The sequence below is a fragment of the Leptonychotes weddellii genome, chromosome 5 (genome assembly GCF_054177405.1).
Source record: "Leptonychotes weddellii isolate Sample4059 chromosome 5, ASM5417740v2, whole genome shotgun sequence".
Classification (NCBI taxonomy): domain Eukaryota; kingdom Metazoa; phylum Chordata; class Mammalia; order Carnivora; family Phocidae; genus Leptonychotes; species Leptonychotes weddellii.
The window spans coordinates 28,541,529-28,562,947 of NC_138373.1; the positions used below are offsets into that span (position 1 = coordinate 28,541,529).

Consider the following 21,419-nt stretch of genomic DNA (forward strand, 5'->3'; position numbering starts at 1 on the left):
TTCCTCATATCAGTGAGATCATATGATACATGTCTTTCTCTGATTGACTTATTTCACTCAACATAATATCCTCCAGTTCCATCCACGTTGTTGCAAATGGCAAGATCTCATTCCTTTTGATGGCTGCATAATATTCCATTGGATATACATCTATTTTATACTATATATAGTAGAGTATGTATAGTCAGTATATGATTGTCTGAGAGTTGAGGAGGTCACAGCATCCTCATTTCCATCCTCAAAAGAAACTGGTCTGGAGATGTGGAGATTGCCAAGGCAAAAGTAGACTGGGAAGGCATAAGGATCCTCCCTGATGGTTAGCTGCTAGGCAGAACATGTTCTTTCCAGGATGCCGTTTGGGCAGGTTTTATTCACTATATTTTATCAAGCACGCAGAATCAAACTCAGAGGTTCATTTTGAGCTGCGGAGTTCGAGCGCAGGCATAGAATGAGGGTGCGGTGAGCCATTGTCCTAAGTGGGATAGCGTCATCTCCAGAGAAAATCAGAGAGACAGTGACGTGCTTTCTGAGATCCACCCCCACATTGCAAATAAAGCTTAAAAGTAATTGCTACCACATCACAGTGTTAGGAATTTTTTCCTTAATAAAAACTCAGGAAAGCACAGGCAGCTTTTTGTGTGAGGGCATGCGTGCGTGTGTGTGTGTGGTTGCAATTACTTCTTGTTAAACTTGATTAAAACTACACTAGTGGGTTTTCAAGGCCACCCATAAAGTGTCAAAAATAGGAACAAATGGGGGGGAAGTGTAAAGTGGGGTTCCAATTCTGTAGACCCAGAGATGGAGAGAGGACAGAGAGAGATAAAAAGAATACAAAACTGAAATACACCAAAACAGTATCAGAGATAATGCCAGATGATTATATGGTGTCCTTTTTATCCTTGTGCATGGAACAAGTGTTCTTTTTATCTTTTTTTTAAAAGATTTTATTTATTATTTATTTGAGAGAGAGAGAGAGAAAGCATGAGCACGTGGAGGAAGAGGGAGAAGCAGGCTCCCCACTGAGCAGGGAGCCCGATGCAGGACTCGATCCCAGGACCCTGAGATCATGACCTGAGCTGAAGGCAGACACTTAACTGACTGAGCCACCCAGGCACCCCTATAGCAAATGTTCTGCAACCGAAGTATCACTTGCAATTCTCAGAAAAAAAGTTTCTTCTGAACACCACACTTCATTTCCTCCTGGTGTTTGTCTCGTGTTCGTACAGCTTACACACTGAATCAGGGTGCACGCAAAATCCCTGCCTTGCTTTCCTCAGTTGAGCCTGTACCGTTTTGTTGGACTGTTTTCACATTTAACGACCAGGAGATATTTCACCAAGCGAGAGGAATATTAATTTAACTGTCATTGCTCTGCATTTTCATTCTCCTTTGGCTGGCACTGGAGGCCCCTACAGGAAATAGCTTTTAGAAAGCTTGCTGATGGGGCGCCTGGGTGGCTCAGTCAGCTAAGCGGCTGCCTTCGGCTCAGGTCACGATCCCAGGGTCCTGGGATGGAGCCCCACATCGGGCTCCCTGCTCGGCGGGAAGCCTGCTTCTCCCTCTCCCTCTGCCTGCCACTCTGCCTACTTGTGCTGTCTCTCTATCTCTCTGTCAAATAAATAAATAAAATCTTTTAAAAAAAAAGAAAGAAAGCTTGCTGATACCATTTTTGTAGACCAGTTTGTTGAGAACGCTGTCCTCCACCATCTCTTGGACATCTGCACCCTGAACAGCGTTGCTTTTCCTCCACTTTAAGGCATGTTTCGATCTGGCGGACAACACAATCCCTATAACTACTCGGCGTTTTCTTTTTTCTTGAGCTGCGCCGTAATTCAGAGCTCAGTGTATGATCCTCTATGAGCCGCTGCGGAGAGCTTATGTCCTATCTGCTTCCTGACTTTCCCTAAGGCCTTAGCCACGAGCCTTAACTCTTGAATTCCCTTAACTCAATCAGATTGTTTTATCCATATGTTTAAACCATATTCTGTTGCAATTGGAATAGGCTATGTGAATTGCTTTGGGAACTAAGCAAGATATTTCTAAGTAACAGGTAACATTTATTGGGAGCTTACCTACATGCCAGGTAGTGTCCTGTTTGGCCTGTACTATTTAAATCTCACAGCAACGCTATGAGAGAATGACTATCATGATTTTCCCATTAACAATGGAAGAAATAGGCAGAGAGAGAGTGAGTAGCTTGTCCGGGTCACACGTGCTCCAGGGCCCATGCTTTGAGCTGCAAGTTAAAATAATAATTATGAACATTCCCGTAACACTGCCCAATTAGCCTGCTTTCTAATGGCCCACTATTGTCCAAAACCCAGAACCAATTTTGTTCATACTTTAACCTTAAAAATGTCTTTTATTTCCCTTGAAAATCTTAATGCTGCTTTAAAAGGGGGCAGTATTTCTCCTTCCATTGAGATGGGGAGAAGAAAGGAACTCACGGACCCCTCAAAAAACAACCCCCCCCAAAAAAGGATGTATTTCTTATACTGGGATACATGTGGTTAGAAGTTCCTCCCCGAGACCACGAAGGGGCAAGAGCTCCCTGGCCTATTCCCTCTCCCGAGGGACTGCCTCTTCTTCCTGCCTGCTGAACTCACATGGAGACTTCGAACATATGATCTCATTTCATCCCGCTTTGACTCTGCCAAATAGGCCTTCCCTCCATTTTACAGAAGAGCAAACTCGTCCAAAGGTTAAGTGAGTGGGCAGAGCTGGCTTTCAAACTCAGCCCAGCATCTCTTTCTCCCCCTAAGTGCTAACTCTCTGCTTGTCCGACAAGCGAACAGCTCTGGGAGAGTTGGACGCCTTTGCCATGAGGCAGGGGGGCTGGACCGGACAGGCAAGGGCTGGTGAGCTTCAGAGCTGGTCCTAGCACCCATGCCCTTCACCGATATGCTGTACTGTGTCTCGTTGCAAAATAAATTCTCACTGTAAAAAACCAAAAATAAGGAAAAATAAGCATCCCTTTGACCATGACCCAATCCCAAACCACACACCCCCCCCCACACACACACATACACACAGAGCCAGGTAGGCACTGTTATCTGTTGGGTATTACATGGCATTTCTCCTAAACCTTTGTTATACGCATTTGCGTATATATCTATGTCCACACATAATTATCAATTCATTCTGTGCGATGCTGTGAAACTCTGTGCAGAATATCACAGTTTGGTGTTCAATTAATAATACGTTTTGAAGAGTCTTCTGTATCCATAGGTCTGTTTTGCCTTCATCCTCTTTGACTGCTGGGAAGAATCCCGTGGTATACATACATCACAGTCTGTTTGACCATTTCCCTTTGGGGGCTGCCGGTCACGTGGCTGTGTTAAAAATCCAGACGAGTTCTCTAGGCATGACTGCAAGAAGTAGAGTTTCTGAGTCAAAGTATTTATACACCTTCTTGAACATTAGTCTTATTTGGCTAATTGATTGATTTACTTATTTTCTGAGTGGGCTCTTGGTACAGAACATGTACTTTGGAGGGAGAAATAAGTAGCTTCGTATCCTGGCTGCGATAATGACCAGCTGTGTGACCATTGGCAAATAAATACCCTCTCTGAGCTTTTCCCACATCCGTACAATTCTGTCCCCTGGAATTTAATGAATTGACTTTGGGGAAAGTACTCGGCACTGTATCTTGACACATACTAGCATTTTATCAAATGTTGATTCTTTTTCCATTCTTTCTTTCATTTTCATGTTTTTTGGTCTTCAAGATGCCCCATCCTTCAGTTCTGATGTGTGACAAGTTCGGCATCATCATTATACTATGCTCTACTACCAGCAGGGTAATGTGATGCTTTCAAGCTGAGCATCCTGGATTCGAATCCCCCTCTGCCAAAGTCCAGCCGTGGGACCTTGGATAAGTTAATTAACCTCTTAGACCCCAGTTTTTGTATTCAAAAAATGATGCTAATTTTGGCTCCTCTGCTTAGGAGAACGTTGTAGGATTAAATGGAGGTATGCAGGCAAACAACAGAGTGTCTGGCGCCAAGTAAACACTCAAAAAAAGTCTGAACAAAGAAAACATTTTTGAGCATTCTTTATAATATGCCATGGGAATGGCAGTAGAATGGTTAACATGATCCCAACCCCTGAAGAGTGTAATCTAAGGAACTCTGTGGAAGAGATTTATATTCCATAAGGAATCAATATTTTTCCAATGTCTGAACATGAGTTGTAGGGTGAAGAAGAATAGCATTTGCCTAGCGCTTTAGAATTTACCAAATTTATAGTCGTTACTTCATCCAACCAGTGTACCTTCTGGTCAGGTGGGGAAATCAAGGCTTAGAGAAAGATACAGACTCACCTGACGTGGGCAGGGATCTTGGGGCCTCAGTTTCCTTACCTGAAAAAGTAAAAGACAGCATTACATGATCTATCAACTCCTTGGATGTGGTTAGTTTGGGTCCAGTGTTAAACTTAACAGAAACAAAGCAGGGATTTGCTGTATTTTTTTAAACCGTTTCTTACTTTTGAGGTTATTAGTCACTAGGCAAAGGGTGCACGGCATCTCCCATGTTTGCTTTCATTTCTCTCTCTTTCTCCATAAGTCCATCCCCCTCTTCTTATTTCTCCGTCTGTGTCCTTCTGTCTCCCCTTCCCCGTCTCTTTTTCTGACTCCTCCTTTTCCCATTCTTTCTGTCTTCCTGTTTTGCTTGGTGCCTGCTTCTATCCATATCTCTCCCTCCCACTCTGTCTCCCCCCTTCTCTGCCTTTCTCTGTCTCACAAAATCGCTAATAAGGTTCTCAGTGAAAAAATAAATACTCAGTTGGTTAAGCGACTGCCTTCGGCTCAGGTCATGATCCTGGAGTCCCGGGATTGAGTCCCGCATCGGGCTCCCTGCTCAGCGGAGAGTCTGCTTCTCCCTCTGACCCTCCCCCCTCTCATGGTCTCTATCTCATTCTCTCTCAAATAAATAAATAAATAAAATCTTTTTAAAATAAATAAATAAATAAATACTAACCATCGGTCTTTTCTAAACCCAGTTCACAGTGACTATTACCAGTAGATGTGATCGACGCAAATTAAACTGACAACAGTTAAAAGCACACAGGGTGAAACTTGTTACTGACTAAAAATCCATAGGTGACTTGAATCTTCCTCAGCAAGTTTGAGTCTCTACACAATTCTGACCCAGGAGAATTGAACTTAGTGGAAATAATAACCACACAAGAAACTCCAAATGGCAGCAGCTATAAATTAGTAAAGTTTGTTGTGGTCCCAGTGTTGATCAGTGAATCAAATCCTTATAAAATTTAAACACAAAGGAATTGATCCCAGTGAAAACGGGTTCCAAAAATTGCTGGAAACAATTTAGGCCATGGGAGACATCAATTTAGGATTAGATTAGCTTAATGGCATTTGCAAAAAAAAAAAACAACAAAAAACCCCAAAACATTTCCTTTGTGAAAATGCAGCCATGTCCATATAACTGATTTTACAGCTGTATTCACAAACTCAGAATCCAAATGTGATTCCAGGCCATCTTCCTAAAGCCACTTTGAAACCATCCAGGGCTGATGGCAGGTACGGTCTCTGTGCACGCTGTCTCCTCCCGAAGCAGGCACTTCCAAAGGTCATCATGCCCCAGTGGTACCCCTTCTTGGGCCGGTGAACACCCTGCACCCCTCAACAGCCTTGTGTCTGGGGGCTGGTGAAGGATCTACACCGCCCTGGCTTCTGTGCCCGATGATGTCATCACCGCCATGCTAGCATCCTGAGTCTGCACCTGAATTTACAGAACACCTTCACTTCCATCTTCACCCACCAACAGCCCCCCCTGCTGCCCTGGGAGAGAGGTGTTAGCTCCCCATCTTACAGGTGAGAAAACCGAAGCTCAGAGAGGTCCCAGGACGGGATCTCACTCACGGAGCCGGCAGAGTGACCTGAGCGCCAACCCCCCACCCACCCCCCGCTCGCTGTTGCCCCATCGTGCTGACGGGCTTAAATTGCTGGCTGAAGCCTTTCCCTTCTCCGCAAGGCTTTGATGGGACCTTAAAAAGTACATTCAGTTATCAAAGAGATGTTTAATTGTCATAACACTTGAGACTAGACTCCAAAACACACACAGGCGCGCGCACATGCACACACACACACACACACACTCCAGTTTCATCAATTCATCAGAACAAGTCAACGTCTTGTTAAAGGCTTCTTGAATGTTAATGAATGAATAATTAACTTTATATAATTAGCCTTTAAATGTGCTGAGACCCCCAGAGAGCATCTGAAAACATGCATAAGGAGATGATGGGCTAAAACCAGAAACTTTTGATTAGGAAATATCAAGAGCCAGGTCCCTTTCCCCGAAGGGGCCATGGCCTGCCCTTGAGCAGGGGGCAGCCGAGGCACCCTCAGACCATCTTAGGGCCACGAGTGAACTTGCAGGCCATCACACAGGTACACGAGAGACCGACCGAAGTGACAGGGTCAGACCGACACTCGAGAAAGCTGGAGCAGCTCTTGAGAGCTGTCAAAAACTCTCGCAGGAAACTGCGGGGTTAAAGTTGCACAGGGAACCTGTGCCGATTCCTCCTTACTTGGCTTCTTCACAGAGATCTTATTTCCCCCTCTCGTGCCAAATTACTGTCGTTTTTAATCATTTGCTTTCCTTGAGGACCGTCCCCCGTGACAGGTGATAGGGAGAGTGACGGCACCCACGTCACCCCCACAGCACCCGGCAGGGGGTGTGGGCATGTCTTGTCACCAGCACGGCAGGGCACGGCTCCCTTCCAGGCTCTGGTTCTGTCCCAGCCTTGAGGCTGGGAAGCCGAGGGGTGCTTTCATTTGTCAAAAATGTTTGAAGAGGAGATCCCCCTTCTGTGGGGAGTGAAGGCAGAGAAGGGGGCCGGGGAGGTGCTTTGTCCCCATCACTGTTCTCACACCCCCTCCTTGGAGCACCCCCTGACCCGGGGGAGAAGCTTTCAGCCAGTGACAGCCATGGGCCATGGGCGGGAGCTAGGAAGGTGGGTCAAAGACAGTTTCCTCTTGAAAAGCCAGGAGCAGGAAACACAGAGCCGAGAAGCAGAACTGGCTTCCTTACCTGGGAGCCCCCGAGCTTCCAGCCGACTGCTGTGAGCTCCAAGTCTCTCTCTCCTGCAGGGCCAGCCTTTCATCTGTGTTGCTCCAAACCAGGGGGGCCAGGGTGGGGGGTGTGCTGCCAATTACCGCGCTGCAGCCTGATCCATCCCTGTCTCCCGCGATCTCAGCTCCGGGCTCCCAGATGCTTGTGGTCTACACCGGGCTTTAGTTTCGGATGGCTTTTCTCTTCCTAACCCTCTACCTTCAACAAGAAGCTCTGGCTCTCTATGCCTAAATGGCTCCTGAAGGCAGGCATAGGATGTGCTCGGGGCAAGAGAAGGTCTCTGCGGGGGTGACTCTGGACCTCATGGGGCCGTGCACCTATTGGGAAAGAGAGAAATGAAGCTGAATAACCCATCAGAGCTCTTTAAACCTGCTTGGTCTGCTCTCATCCTGGCTGCTTCTTCCATTATGCTGGGCTTGACTTAGAGCTATAACCCCCCAGTTTGAACTTCATAAGCAATAGACAGAAGTGCCTTTGTTTACCCCACAAGCATCATGGACGTCATGGTCACAGCAGTTATGTCTGTGGCCTTTGGCATCAGGCTGTGGAAGTCCAGATGCTGCTGTGACCCCGAGAAGCTGGTGGTGGCGTTGTATCCCCTGACCTCTTAGTGACTCAGCTTCCTCATCTGGCAATGGGGATGGATGGCAGCAGCAGATCCATCCTTGCACTGTTAGGAGGAGTCAGTGGGATGGGATAATGCGTGTAAAGTATCCAGGACTGGATTGGTCACAGAGAATGCGTAGAATGTAGCAAATGCCATAAGTGTTGCCATAAAATCTGAACTCAATTGACTGCATCCATGTGTTTTGAGCATTTGTTTTGTGGCAGGCATGGTGCACACATCTCACTTATATAAATTCTCTTTATTCCCAAAGCCCTCTGAGGGCAGAGATGGTCTGCTCCGCTTTGCAGAGAGAAGATTGGGGCTCAGAAACACAGGCCCCTTGCTCCAAGTCTTTGACCACAGAGCACTCTCTTGAGGACATCAGCCAGTCTTAGTTTTTTCTTTTTAATGATGGCAACATTTTTCTTCCAATTGAAAACAGAGCAAGTAGACCTTTTGGAGTCAGAGCGAGGAGGAAACCCAGAGCCCTGCTCCGCAAGCCTTCCCCTGCCCACCCAGAGCCCTGCTGTCCACTTAAGGAGCCACCAGCTGTGTGTGACCATTTATGTTAGAATCTAAATTAATGCAATGAAATAAAATTAAAACCTCAGTTCCCCATTTGCACCAACCACATTTCCAGTGCGTGATAGCCATATTAGACAGCACAGATAGAGAGCATTTCTTTCAGAAAGCTCTGCTGGACAGCGCTGTCCTAGAGAGTTTGAAGTACAGAATTTGGAAATAATACTGATGGGCTTCAGGCTGCTTTGCAGAGCCTCCTCTGCTCATAGACAACATAGGAAAATAATAATAATAATTGTATATCTCCCTACTGGACCCTCTTTTGTAAAGCACTATGCAAACAAGCCATGTCTATATCAGAGGGGGCATGTTTTTAAACATGCATTTAGTCCCCAGCTCTCTAGAATCATTGATCACATAGCCCTGTAGTTTCCTTCATGTGCTGTCCTCATTTTGGTTCTGACGTGGCCCCAAGACCAGAGACAGCCCATGGAGGGCAGGCCCACTTATGGCCCTTCATGGCCCCCAGCCCACCCCAGGCACACCAGTGTGTAATTGTTTCACTCATGTCTTTTGTGATTGTCTTCCCTCTTACTTGGCAAACTTGGTTCCCTGAGAAAACTTCCTGTTTTCTTTCTGTTCATCTGGCTGTTTCTCAGCTAAAAAATATTTTGTCATGAAATATGGTAATGATTTGCAGAAATCTGTGCCTGTCCATAAATACTGATTTAAGCTGCTGTTAGGCAATTCTCATGTCGTTTCCAGGTGTAGTTTTCGAATTCCATCCCAGACATGCATCAGTGTGTGGTGGGTTAACAGGAGAGGGAAAGGTTTTACCGCACAAATACAAACAGATGGCCTTCACATTTGAATGCCTCTGTGCACATTTATGTGTGTATTCATTTGTTTTTTGAGGAATTAAGAGAGTGGGAAGGTCTCAGTAAAACCCAGGTTCCCAGCATCTCCATGGCAACTTTGATATGTTGAGGTATTGACGTTGCAAGCAACCAAGCTTCATCGAGAGGACAAATACCATCCATGGCCTGCAGTCTTCAGGAGACCCATATCATCCAGAGTCTCAGTTGCCCTGTTGATAGTCACAGAAGGTGACTGTTGGCTTATGGAATCAGAATGCCGCAGCTGGAAGAGTATCTCAGCAGGCCCACGGTGACCACCTCATCTCACAGATGAGGAACCTGCGATCAAAAAGAAGGAAGTGACTTTCCCAAGGTCTCACCATCATCCAAATCTAGAGTAGAAACCAGATCCCCTCTACCTGCTCTCCCAACTGCTCCTGTCACACAGGCCCTGCCATCATACACAAATTGCTTTCAACTCCCCATTCCATATTTCCACAGCTCTCGGTGTTGCTGGCTTTCCAGAAGTCTGTTTCCTCTCGGTTCATCAGCTCTGGTTTACCATCACCATTAATGAGGCTTAGTTTGCATTCCCTCCCACTTGGATGATCTGATCTCCTTTTAATACTCTCCACGTGTTAACACCAAGCCTCCAATCCTACAGCCTTGGGAGAAAGGCTTTAGAGTCTTTTTGTTGGTGAGATGAGCCTTGTAGTCTTGCCCCACCTCTAACCATCACAGAGACAAAAAATTAAAATGAAGCATGCAGCCGTAAACATTCCAAATGGTTTTGTTCCCATCGGGAGACCTTCAGCAGCTGTCTCTGAAAGGATGCAACAATTTACCTCCTCTCCCTGCCACTTTTATTTTTCTTTGCCTGTTTTATGTGTTCTTGTTAAGGAAAGCAAGGCAGTGAAGTTGAGAAAGTACCAGTACATTGAGTAATCTCCGTTTTAGCTTTCCTACCTACTTTAGGTCATCGCCACCCCATCCCTACTTAGTTTTGAGCCATCCATCCCCATGCACAAGGGCGATCACTTCAGCCTTGTGAAATAACTCTAAAAACTGGAAACAATACTCACGCCCACTGATGGTGACCTGGGTAATGACTGATTCACAGCCATGCTATTGAGGGATGATTCAGTGCTTGCCTTTTGGGGATGCAGACTGGGAAGTGTCATGCAGGACTGAGATAATAACGTTCGATGCCTTAATCTGCATGGTGATTTCCAGGATGTACACATGTGTAAAAATTTATCTTGCACTTTATTGCATATGCGTTATACATTGATTAAAAAAACCCATTAACAAAGGGGAAAAAAAGCGCTATGTTTATGGACATGGAAATACATTCACTCTGTGTGGTTTGCAACAAGCAAAGGCCGCTTTGGAGGTTGAAACGAGGACACAGTGTGGCCCACGGGCCAATCTGTGTTTGTAAATAATCTTTTATGGGAACAGAGCTGAATTCATTCATTTATGTATTATTTAGGGCTGCCCTTGTGCTGTGTATTAGCCTTCCTAGGTCTAATGGAGAGGCTTAAACAACGGGAATTTCCCGTCTCATGGTTCTGGAGGCTGGAAGTCTGAGATTAAGGCAGCAGCAGGGCTGTGCCTGCTCTGAAGGCATGAGGGTAGCACCTGTTCCAGTCCCCTGTCCCAGCTTCCGGTAGTTGCTCGGCTTGTGGCTGTGTTAACTCCAGCCTTCATGGTGGTGGTGGTCTCCCTGTGTGTGTCTGTGGTCAAATCTCCCCTTTTTATGAGAACATCAGTCATATTGGATTGGAGGCCTCCCCTTCCCCCCGTGTGAGCGCATGTTAACTAAATCACATCTGCAATGACCCTATCTCCAAATAAAATCATATTCTGAGGTGCGGGGGTTTATGGCTTCAACATACAAATTTGGGGAGGGTCACGGGTCAGCTCAGAACATGCTACAGCAGCCGCAGAGTGGAGTTGTTGTGATACAGACCGCATGGCCCACAGCTTAAACTATTTATTATCTTGTCTTTACAGAAAAAGTTTGCCAATCCCTGCTTTATTTAAAAAAGTGTGTGTGTGTACACACGCATGTGTGCATACATAAGAAATTTGGAAAGCTGTTCACCAATGTGTTAACAGAGGTTGCCTCTGAATTATGAGGCAATTTAAGTTTTAATTGTAGTTTTGATATTTTCTATATTTGGGTTTCTAAAAATTATTATATAATAATTTCTATAATATAAATCGATAGTAAACATGTTTCCCTTGGGAGGAAGACATCGTTCCTATGCACCCACTCTCCCTTCTTGCACCCTACCCCAAATTCTCCTGTACCTTAATGGTTTATTTTGGTCTGATGCAAACCTTTCTAAATAGGCCACTGCTTCCCACTGTTGGGAGTGCTAAGGGCAAACACTTAGCAAACCAGCAAACTCAACTGTTTACTCACTTGGGCATAAGGATTCTTCTTTATTTAGCTGCCTCTTGTATGTAACTTGGAGAGAAAAGGTTCTGGCTTTTATCTCCTCATTAAAAATAGATCCTTTTATGATGAGGGGATGGGGCGGCCATGAGTCACCCTGTACAGAGTGAAAGAAAGCATGTGGTGCTGGATCAGGTCTCAGGAGCTGGTCCCCAAAATGTTACCCCGCCATCCTCATGACTCCCTGGTTTTTTGTCATTGCAGGAAACTGGACGCTTTCATCTACGATGCGGCAGTCTTGAATTACAAGGCTGGGAGGGATGAAGGCTGCAAGCTGGTGACCATCGGGAGTGGGTACATCTTTGCCACCACTGGTTACGGAATTGCCCTCCAGAAGGGCTCCCCTTGGAAGAGGCAGATTGACCTGGCCCTGCTCCAGTTTGTGGGTGATGGTAAGACCTTGGGTGACCCCCTATCCTTCAGGGGACTTGACACCCTTGCACTCTCTCTCTTTGCTGATTGGCTTTCCAATGGATCTTTGTATGATGTGTTTGCTTACTATTTATTGGGTGCCTCTCACATGATACCATAGTTTTCTAGGTTGCTTATAATGGGAACCAATTTTAGACAACAAAATTTTCCAAAGAAACTTATTTTAGGGATGCAGAAGTGTCTATCTCAGTGAATTGAGGAAGGAGTTGAGCAAATAGTTGAGCAAATAGGAAAAAAAAGCAGGAACCGGAGCAGTCCTCGGGCCTTGATAGCAGGACTTCATAGGTCCTGTCCTAGAGTAGCAGTTCTCAATCAGGGCAGTTTTGCCCCCCGGGGGGCACTTGGCTATATCTGGAGACATCTTTGATTGTCATGGTTGGGAGGCCGTTTGCTACTGGCATCTAGTGGGGAGAGGTCAAGGATGCTGGCAGACACCTTACAATGCCCAGGACGGCCCCCTCATCTCAAAACACGGAATTATCTGACCCCAAATGTTAGTAGCCCTGGGGTAAAGAAACCATGACGTTACATGACTAGGCTCCAGTCCTAAACTCTGTTCTCTCGATTCTAAATTTCATATTCCAGAGGAAGGATTCTTGATGCATTTTGAACCAAAGACTCTTTCCTGGACCCATCAGGAGTGCCTAAGCGGTGGGGTTACATTGTACCAACACAGAGGCTCCTGATTTTATCCTATGGAGGAGTAAGGGAGAGGCAATCTCTTGAAAAGGAATATGAGCAGAAATCCCATGGGTTTCCAGTACAGTCTACCTGCTTCTCCTGCCAAAAGACAGTTTCCACCCCCATGGGTCTTACAGTCTCTTGGGACCGTGGCGTTTATGGACCTCTGTAGGTGATTGGGCTGTGTCTCCAGCATCATTGCCTTCAGTCTGCCCTCTACTTCCTAGTTGGTGATCTCACTGGCTGGAGTTTTTTAGGATCCTGTCCTGGCTCAAATGGCAGGTTAAGCCTGAGAACCTGAGTAAGTTGGGGCCCAGGGCAGCAGCTGCATCCAAGGACAGCTGGAGGCCATGTTCAGAGATGGTTGCAGAATATGCCGTACCTCCCTGGAGCTGGGAGAGGAGAATCCGGCAACCAGTGCGGTCAAATACAACACTGAAATGCACAGACATTCATGCGCAGTGTGGTATGATTTTGAACAAGGTGCCTATTTCCTTGCAACTTCTCCTCCTTTCTCTGCTCCCAGAATTAAGCCCTAGATTCTCAGAGTGCCATCAGAACATCTAAATGTGTTTTATATTTAACTCCCAAATAAGAACATCTGATCCTCTGAATTCCCTGTAGGGCATTTGTACCTTCTTGGGATCATGAGCCATGTTCTCTGTTGTGTAATAGTGACTTGTGGCTGTGTCGGTCAGCTCTGGCTGTGAAATCTAAGAGGCATACCCCACTAGGCCTTTATTTTGCTCGTGGGAGTGCAGGTTGAGTGGAGGAGCTCTGTCTCAGGTTGTGGTGGCCTTGGTGGCTCTGGGCCCTGCGGTGTACCCATGGATCAAATGTGCTGTCTGCTCTGCATACATTTATTCTGGGACTCCGGCCGAAAGGGCAGGAGCCGCCTGGGAGAAGCTCTTTTCTTGGCTGTGTCACAGGCACAGAGGAGATAACCAACTGTACATGTGCATTTCAAGTCTCTGCTTCGCCATGGTCACATCTACGAACACCCTCTGTCTAAGCAAATCTGATGGCCAAGCCCAAAGTAAAGAGATCAGAGGTACACTCTGCCTTTTAAGGGGGGGGAGTTTGGAGTTACAGGACAAGGGGTGTGGACACAGGGGTGAAGAACTGGGACCATTTCCTTCACCTGACAGCCTGGTCGCCCAAGTCTCCCTACACAGGGTGAACTATTCAACAAATGAGTCTTGTTTCCATCAGTAAATACCACAAAATCCTGAACTTGCCCTGACCTGATAACTGGCCCATGAAGGACTGAGTGAACAAACACATGCACGGATGAACGGTGGGTGTCGAGGTGTATTTCATTTGACAGGACACTTTTAAATATGATGGGTAGCTGTCAAATAAGTGAGTTCGAACTCTACTCCTGTTAGTCCTTGCTGTTACTCTGACAGGATCTGTTCTGGAACAGCAACATATGCCAGTCACCACACTGCTGACATCACCTGGGTTAATAGTCATAATAACTTTAGGAAGTTCAGTGTTGTTTCTACACATTTTACAGAGGAGGAAACGGAAGCGCAGAGGGCTAGCTAGTAAGTGGCAGAGTTTCTACTGCAGGGGCCTCGCTCTGGAAGTGGGTCAATTATGTAAAACTGCTTCATTCAATTCACTAGGTTGTCTGTCGAAGATGGCTAATTAGATGCTTGAGATTTATAGATCCTTTAGGAAGGAGTAATTTAGTGCATATCTGAACTAAATCTATTGTCCCACTGACAAATACTTCTATGAAGGGGGTCATCTTTCTTAGCCTCTGTTTACTCATCTATGAATGAATGCATGCAGAAATATTTACCTGATAAAGTTGATGTCAGGATGAAATGAGAGGATATGTGTAAAGAGCTTAGCTAAAGCACCTGAAAATAGAAATGGTTCAATAAATGCTAGCTATTACCATCATCTCCATCATCATTATCATGACCATCACCATCATTATCATTATATCATCATCACCAGCACCATCACCACCACCATCATCATCACCACCATCATCATCTTCATCATCATATCATCATCACCATCGTCACCATTACCACCACCATCATCACCATCATCACCATCATCACCACTATCACCAACACCAACATCATTTTATCACCAGCACGATCATCATCACCACCATCCTCATCATTACCATTCTCCACCTAAACCTCCTCCTCATTGTTGTCCATCCACAACTCCAGTATTCAGTACAGCCTATTTAGTGTTGTATTGGTGATAACAGTATCATGGAAACAACCTTTATGGTGCTGCACAGAAAATGTCCTCTTTCTGGCAAATAAAAAAATACAAAGTAAAGGCCCCAGAGAGGCCAGAAGTGTGTTCCTTGTTACTAGCAGGGCATCTAGATTCTTACACATATTTTCAGTCCTCACTCATTGCTTTCCTGGTCAGACTGTTGGGATTGGGAAACGTGTCTTCTCAGCTTCATCTTTAGAGACCATCTGGAAGCAAAGACATGGAAGAGAAAATGACATTGCTCCAGGGGGCGTCTTAAGATAATCTTCCCGGAAAGCCATGTCCAATTCGGAATGTCTCTCTAGGAGTAAATACATGAATTAACACAGCTGCATAAATATTTCACTTATCTTATGCAGCTTCAGCAGGATTAATTATGCTCTAAAATTAGACCTGTAAAGAGCACAGTGCTAAGCAGTACCTAATTATTATTCATCCTCTAGAATGGAGTGTTTATCTCTTGTTACAGAGTAGCTTCGGTGGACGATTACGAGTCTAATGAGTGTCAAAAGTATAAAAAATTTTCCTAATGAGCTGTGTAAATATAACCTTTGAGTGGAGTGTTTGGTTATTGAGGGAACCTCTTACATGAAGCCTGCCAGGCATTTCCCTAGGAAAAGGACTGGTGATTTCCCTTAAGGGGTACACAGGATCCCAATAAGACCTTACCTTCCTTTTCCTGTCTAACCTTTGTGTCCTTTCTGAGATACTGTAGTGCACCGTGGGGATCTTCGGTTCTCAGTACTTCAGTCACAACATTCATGGGTACTTTTCAGCATTAAACATCAATATCCAACCTTTACTGAGAAACATACTTTCCTAGGCACTGATGTTCCAAGAGGGGGATGTCATGGTCTTTTTCTTCTCTCCTTCAAGGAACTTACAGTCCTGTTGGTTGGCAATGAATAAACTTAAAATATCTCATCTCAAAATATAAACATTTATAATAATTCATATATATGAATTCATACATACATATGAGTATATTCTTAGGTATCTTGGATAGGTGAGAGAAGAGTCAAGGAAGAATATGGGATATAGGGTTTTTTAATGGGAAGATGAAAAGGCAGAGTAAGTCATAAGGAAAACGAGTCTAGTAAGAGTTCAGTGAAGAATAGAATGGGCCAGAGTTCACAGTATCATTCATTAATTCATCCAGCAACCAGAAAGGATCTATTGAGTACCTGATAACTCCGTGGCACCTAAGAGGTGACATTGATGAAGAATATAAAGAATGAGTCAGTCTGGGACTTAAAAAATGGCATTTCTGGCTTCAAAGGAGAGGTTAAATGGGAGATCTGTTAGGTCCCATCAATCTCACAGATTTTGTAGTTTTTTTAAATGTGATCCTAGGATTTGAAGAGACAGAAGGAAGATCATAGAGGCTAAAGCCCTTTGGGTGTACAGAGGCCAGCAAGAAGATATTGAGAACAAGGTTGTATAATATTATTCAGCGGCAAGTGATGCTGAGGGTAAGGAAGGAAACCACTGTTTTTGAGCCCATACTCAATGGCCCAGTGTGGTGCCAAGTAACTCACAAATATTCTTAGCAACACTTCGTACAGTATTCTGGGGTACGTCTTAGTATTTCCATGTTGCAGAGCAGGAAAATGAGGCTCCATTGGGTTTAGTGAGCTACAGCAGAACTTTTAAACTTCAGTGTAAACAGGAATCACCTGGGGATCTTGTCAACTGGCAGACTGTTTCAGTCGGTCTGGGGATGGGGAGCCTGAGATTCTGCATTTCTAACAAGCTCCAGGTGATGCTGATGCTGCCAGTCTACGGACAACACCCTGAATGGATTTTTATAGTTCTTGTAACTCTGGTTCTGATCGTCTTTTCATTAAACCGTGGTCCAGGGAAAAATCTTGGTTGCTAGTGGCCAGATCACCTTAGCTATAAATAATAGGCTCAAGCATTGAGAATTTAATCTTCCTCTTTGTACTTTGCTCAGTTTTCATGGTTGTTGGTTTATTTTTAAACCCAGAAATACAGTACTCGTCCCTGGTAGCTCATCTGAATTCACTGAACAGATCAAATCAAATATATGTATTTATCATATATCTTTATAACTTATTGGTATGCTATATTGCACTGCAATTATATCATATTTACATATATATGATGGCTATCATGTGAAATGTTTGAGAGATATGAGACCTGTATCTCTTGTGTTAATATTGTATGAATAGGGTGACTAACTCAACCCATCTTGCTGGGACTCGCCCAGTTTAAAGCTAGTTAGTGACCCCTGTTATATCCCATTTGGGCATATATGATAGATATCATATGTGAAATCTTTGAAAGATACCATATGTATCATTTCAGATGGATAGGTACATTGGGGCCCCTTTGCCCCTTTGTACTGCAACTTTGCATGCAATCGTTTTAAAGACTCATCCAGATTGATAACAAATTGGAAGGGACCGCACGCTCTGCTCTTATATTAATAAGGCAACTTGCTGCATAGATTCTAGAGCTTTGGAAAGCACCACTCCAGGATAACAATGCTAATGCTCACCGATCTTGGAGTGGGGAGTGCTGGAGGGGAGTCCATGGAGAAGCCCACTCCCTGCTTCCAAGTGGGTCAGGGTTAACAGTTCCTGATTGCTTTGTTTGCTGGCTTCTCTCTCACTGGAGCGTGTAGGATGGCTTGGGGTGGTGAGGGACCCCACGCTGCCAGCCAGAGTAGAGAGTGTGTGATTACAGAAGCTCTTTGTGTATCTAATTAGGGTTCTCATAAATTGCTCTGAGCCACTGGATGGGTTGCTAATATCCTCACTGCCTTAGTCCAGCTTCTCCGCTTAATATCTTTGGGCTAATGTCTGAGTCTTGGGGAGAGCTGGACACCCCAGAGCCTGGATGGTGATGACCACTCATACCTCCACTCCGAGGATGGGCTCTTTCCTCAGTGGCCTTCACAGCCTGTCTTCTTAGGCTGGCTTAGGAATGTATGGCGGTGTTGGTTGAGGAGATCACTGGGGGGCAGGGGGGGCTCCTAAATGTTTTCCTCATTCAACTTTCTACTGTGTCTGCAATTCCACCATTTGAAGTTTTCTCAGAGAAGCACAGAATCTTCCATGCAACTCCCTTTAAAAATGAAAATCCTGGGCACCTGGGTGGCTCAGTCGGTTAAGAGTGTAACTCTTGGTTTCAACTCAGGTCATGATCTCAGGGTCGTGAGATCGAGCCCCACATCAGGCTCTGTGCTAGGCATGGAGTCTGCTTAAGATTCTCTCTCTCTCGGGTACCTGGGTGGCTCAGTCGTTAAGCGTCTGCCTTCAGCTCAGGTCATGATCCCAGGGTCCTGGGATCAAGTCCCACATTGGGCTCCCTGCTCAGCAAGAAGCCTGCTTCTCCCTCTCCCACTCCCCCTACTTGTGTTCCTGCTCTTGCTATCTCTCTCTCTGTCAAATAAATAAATAAAATCTTAAAAAAAAAAAAAAAAAGGTTCTCTCTCTCTCTTAAAAAAAAAATGAAATCCCTTCTTCTATCTCCTAAACCCATTTCCTGATTTGGTATCTGACCTATCCTTCAGTCTACGTGTCCCCCTTTAAGATTTCCTTAAAGACTGCAGCTCAATACTAGATATATTTATAAACTGTGAACCCTTTTAGCTCCGTGCTTAGTGTTCTTGTGGCCTTTAGCAAAGCAAGACCAGTGACGGGGAATGACGGAAGGTTCTACAGCCTACTAGCGGCATGATCTCGGGCAAATTAATTTCTCTGAATTCCAGTTTTCTTGTCTCTACATTGGAGTTGTTTGGGGAGTAAATGTGAATATGAACAGAAAGAGAATAGCCCAGTGTTGAGCATGTGTTAGAGGCCTGCAGGCCTCCCCTTGTCCCTGGCCCACTGAGGGGCACTGTGTCCCTGGAGGGCAGACATAATCAGGCCCATTCTTGTTGCCCTTTTGTCTCCCTTAGGATTCCCTCCTGAGCTTGGCACACAGTAGATGTTCACAGGTAACTCTGATGAATGGGCAAACAAGGAGGGATTCTTCCATTGTTTACTCTGCGTGCTCTTGTGGTCAGATATCCGTTTTGCATTTTCTTTGTGACACGATTTTCTGGGACGGATATAACCAGCAAGAATATACAGTTCCTGGCTTTTAGCATTGAAATGGATCGTAAATTGTCGCCAAGTTTGTGGTCTCTGTGTCAAGCAGGTAAACAGGAAAACCAGTGTTTTCCTCCAGGTCTGGCAAAGTATGGCCCTGGCGTGGGCTCCAACCACTGCCTGGTTTTGAAAATAAAGCTTAATAAACACATCCACCTCCATCCACTCAGGAACCGCCCGTGGCCACTCTCCTCCTGCATGGGCGGAGTCTCAAGTTGCTGCGACAGCCCCCGAAGTGTCGCAGTCTGGCCCTTCAAAGTGTGATGGCTTCTGGTCTTAGGCTGTCTGGAGGGAGACAAGAAGGGCAGAGAAGACTTGAAAGTCTAGGTTGTGCAGTTCTCCTAAAGGAAGGGGAAGGTGGGAAAGGAGAAGAGGGGGCAAGCCTGATGGGAAGGGAGGAGGAGGGAGGCAGAGAGGAGGCGAGGAGAGCAGACGCAGAGAGAGGCGGGTGCAGGTGACCAGGCAGGCAGGACTCAGCCCAGGTATCTAGAGATCAACAGAGCACACTGCATCCGTTCCACGGAGCCAATCGCCCTGGTGCAGCAGAAACTGGAAAAGTCTGAGAGTCAGCGGCCGCCCCATCTCAGCTGGCTCCGTGCTGGAGCGAGGCACGGACCACCGGCTGACTCACTCCTGCCTCAGAGGCCTCTTCATCCGTCTCCTGCTGGCTTCTTTGCCATTAGTTCTTCGTGACATAGGTCCCCGTGTCCTCGGATGACTCAGCAGCACCCCACTGCAACCAGCAGCCTCAGCCCATTTAAAGAGATAAACGCCAAAATACGGCTGGGGGTTGGGGGGAGCGGTGAGGGAGAGGATGTGTCGAGAATCTGAGAGCCCCGTGTGAGGGGGAGAGACTGGTTCCATTTCCCTAAATGGATCAGCCACCCTTATGACTGTTATTGTCATAGGCATTCATAAGAGGTAACACTTACAGAGGGATAACTATGGGTCACAGAATAACCTCAGTCTTTCAATGTATTAATTTCATTCAGTCCTCACAACAGTTACATGGCATGAGTTATGATCACTAACCCGTGTGTGCAGATGAAGAAACCGAGTCACAGGCAGGTTAAGTAATGTGTCCAAACTCCTAAGGGGCAGATCTGAGATTAGATTGGGACGTAGGCACACGGGCCACAGGGCCTTTGCTTTTAACCACGATGTGGTATTGCTTCTCCTTTGCTATAACCCTCGTAGACATCTCTCCGTCTCTACCTGGAAAGGGTCAAAGCAGTGAATGAAATGTAGATTGGTCAGAATCCAGATTCAGTGTTCATTCCTCTTTCGCTGAAGAAACAGCATCGGTCCCCTGCAGGTGACACTGGGCAGAATAACGTGGCGACAGAGGTTAAGGGTGAGAGAGCAAGTGACCCATTTGTCCATGGAGAAGGAGACTTGTCCATGCCCCAGGCCCTGGCACCACAGAACATTCAGCTCTGGCAGTCTGGGGAAAACTCAGGACCAAGAAGCCAGAGATGAGAAGGAATGAAATAAGGGCAGAATGTAATTAAGAGGAGTCAGATGTTTGGCCCCGATACAGGCTCACAGAACAGCCTCTCCAGGTTCACAAAGACCCATCCCAGTTGCCGGAATTGCTTGCTCCCCACAGAGCTCCGAGCTGCATAATCCCTGGCATTTCAGAAAGCTATTGTTCCTTGCTAAATGTGTTTTAATCAAATTGAGACTTCAAAGGCAGAACTCACAGTTTGGGCTGAGCTAGGCTACTCTATAAATCCCAAACTTTCTAACCAAGTTAGCAAGACGGGATGCCATTGACAAAGCCCCCTGATTTATTAACCCAATTGTTCATTCATTCATTCACCCTGCCTCTAGACATTCATTCAACAAAGAATAACTGAGCAGCTTCTAAGCTCCAGGTGGTGGATATAAAAATGATTAGAGGTTCCCGCTCTATTGCCCTTAATAGTTACTTTCCTTATAAAGTGCTTGTGGCACATCTGTGTCCATCAGACTCGCTTGGAGAGCCTTTTGAAAATATAGATCCCTAACTTTCACCCCATGGGGCATTTTTTACATAACCTCTGGAATATCCTAATGTGCAGTAAGATTTAAGAACCATTCCTTAGAATAACACAGTTTAGCACTTAGACACATTATTCTCTGATTGCCAAGTACTGGACCCAGAGGCCAGTGGTCAACAGGTCACTCATCTGGGATCCATGAAATCGGGTCTTTACCCTGAGTTTTATCTACTCTCCTCTCAAGGTTCTTTTATTTATTTATATTATGTTAATCACCATACATTACATCATTAGTTTCTGATGTAGTGTTCCATGATTCATTGTTTGTGCATAACACCCAGTGCTCCATGCAGTACGTGCCCTCCTTAATACCCATCACCAGGCTAACCCATCCTCCCAACCG

General features: G+C 45.5%; 1 protein-coding gene across 1 annotated transcript in view; it reads left to right on the plus strand.

Moving 5' to 3' along the window:
• GRIN2A (glutamate ionotropic receptor NMDA type subunit 2A) overlaps positions 1-21,419 on the plus strand; it is a 338,815-nt gene that overhangs the window by 299,073 nt on the left and 18,323 nt on the right. Inside the window, exons 10-11 of the mRNA XM_081820054.1 lie at positions 11,755-11,954; positions 16,299-16,317. Coding sequence (XP_081676180.1) covers positions 11,755-11,954; positions 16,299-16,317 — 219 coding nt within the window. The remainder of the gene's footprint in view (positions 1-11,754; positions 11,955-16,298; positions 16,318-21,419) is intronic.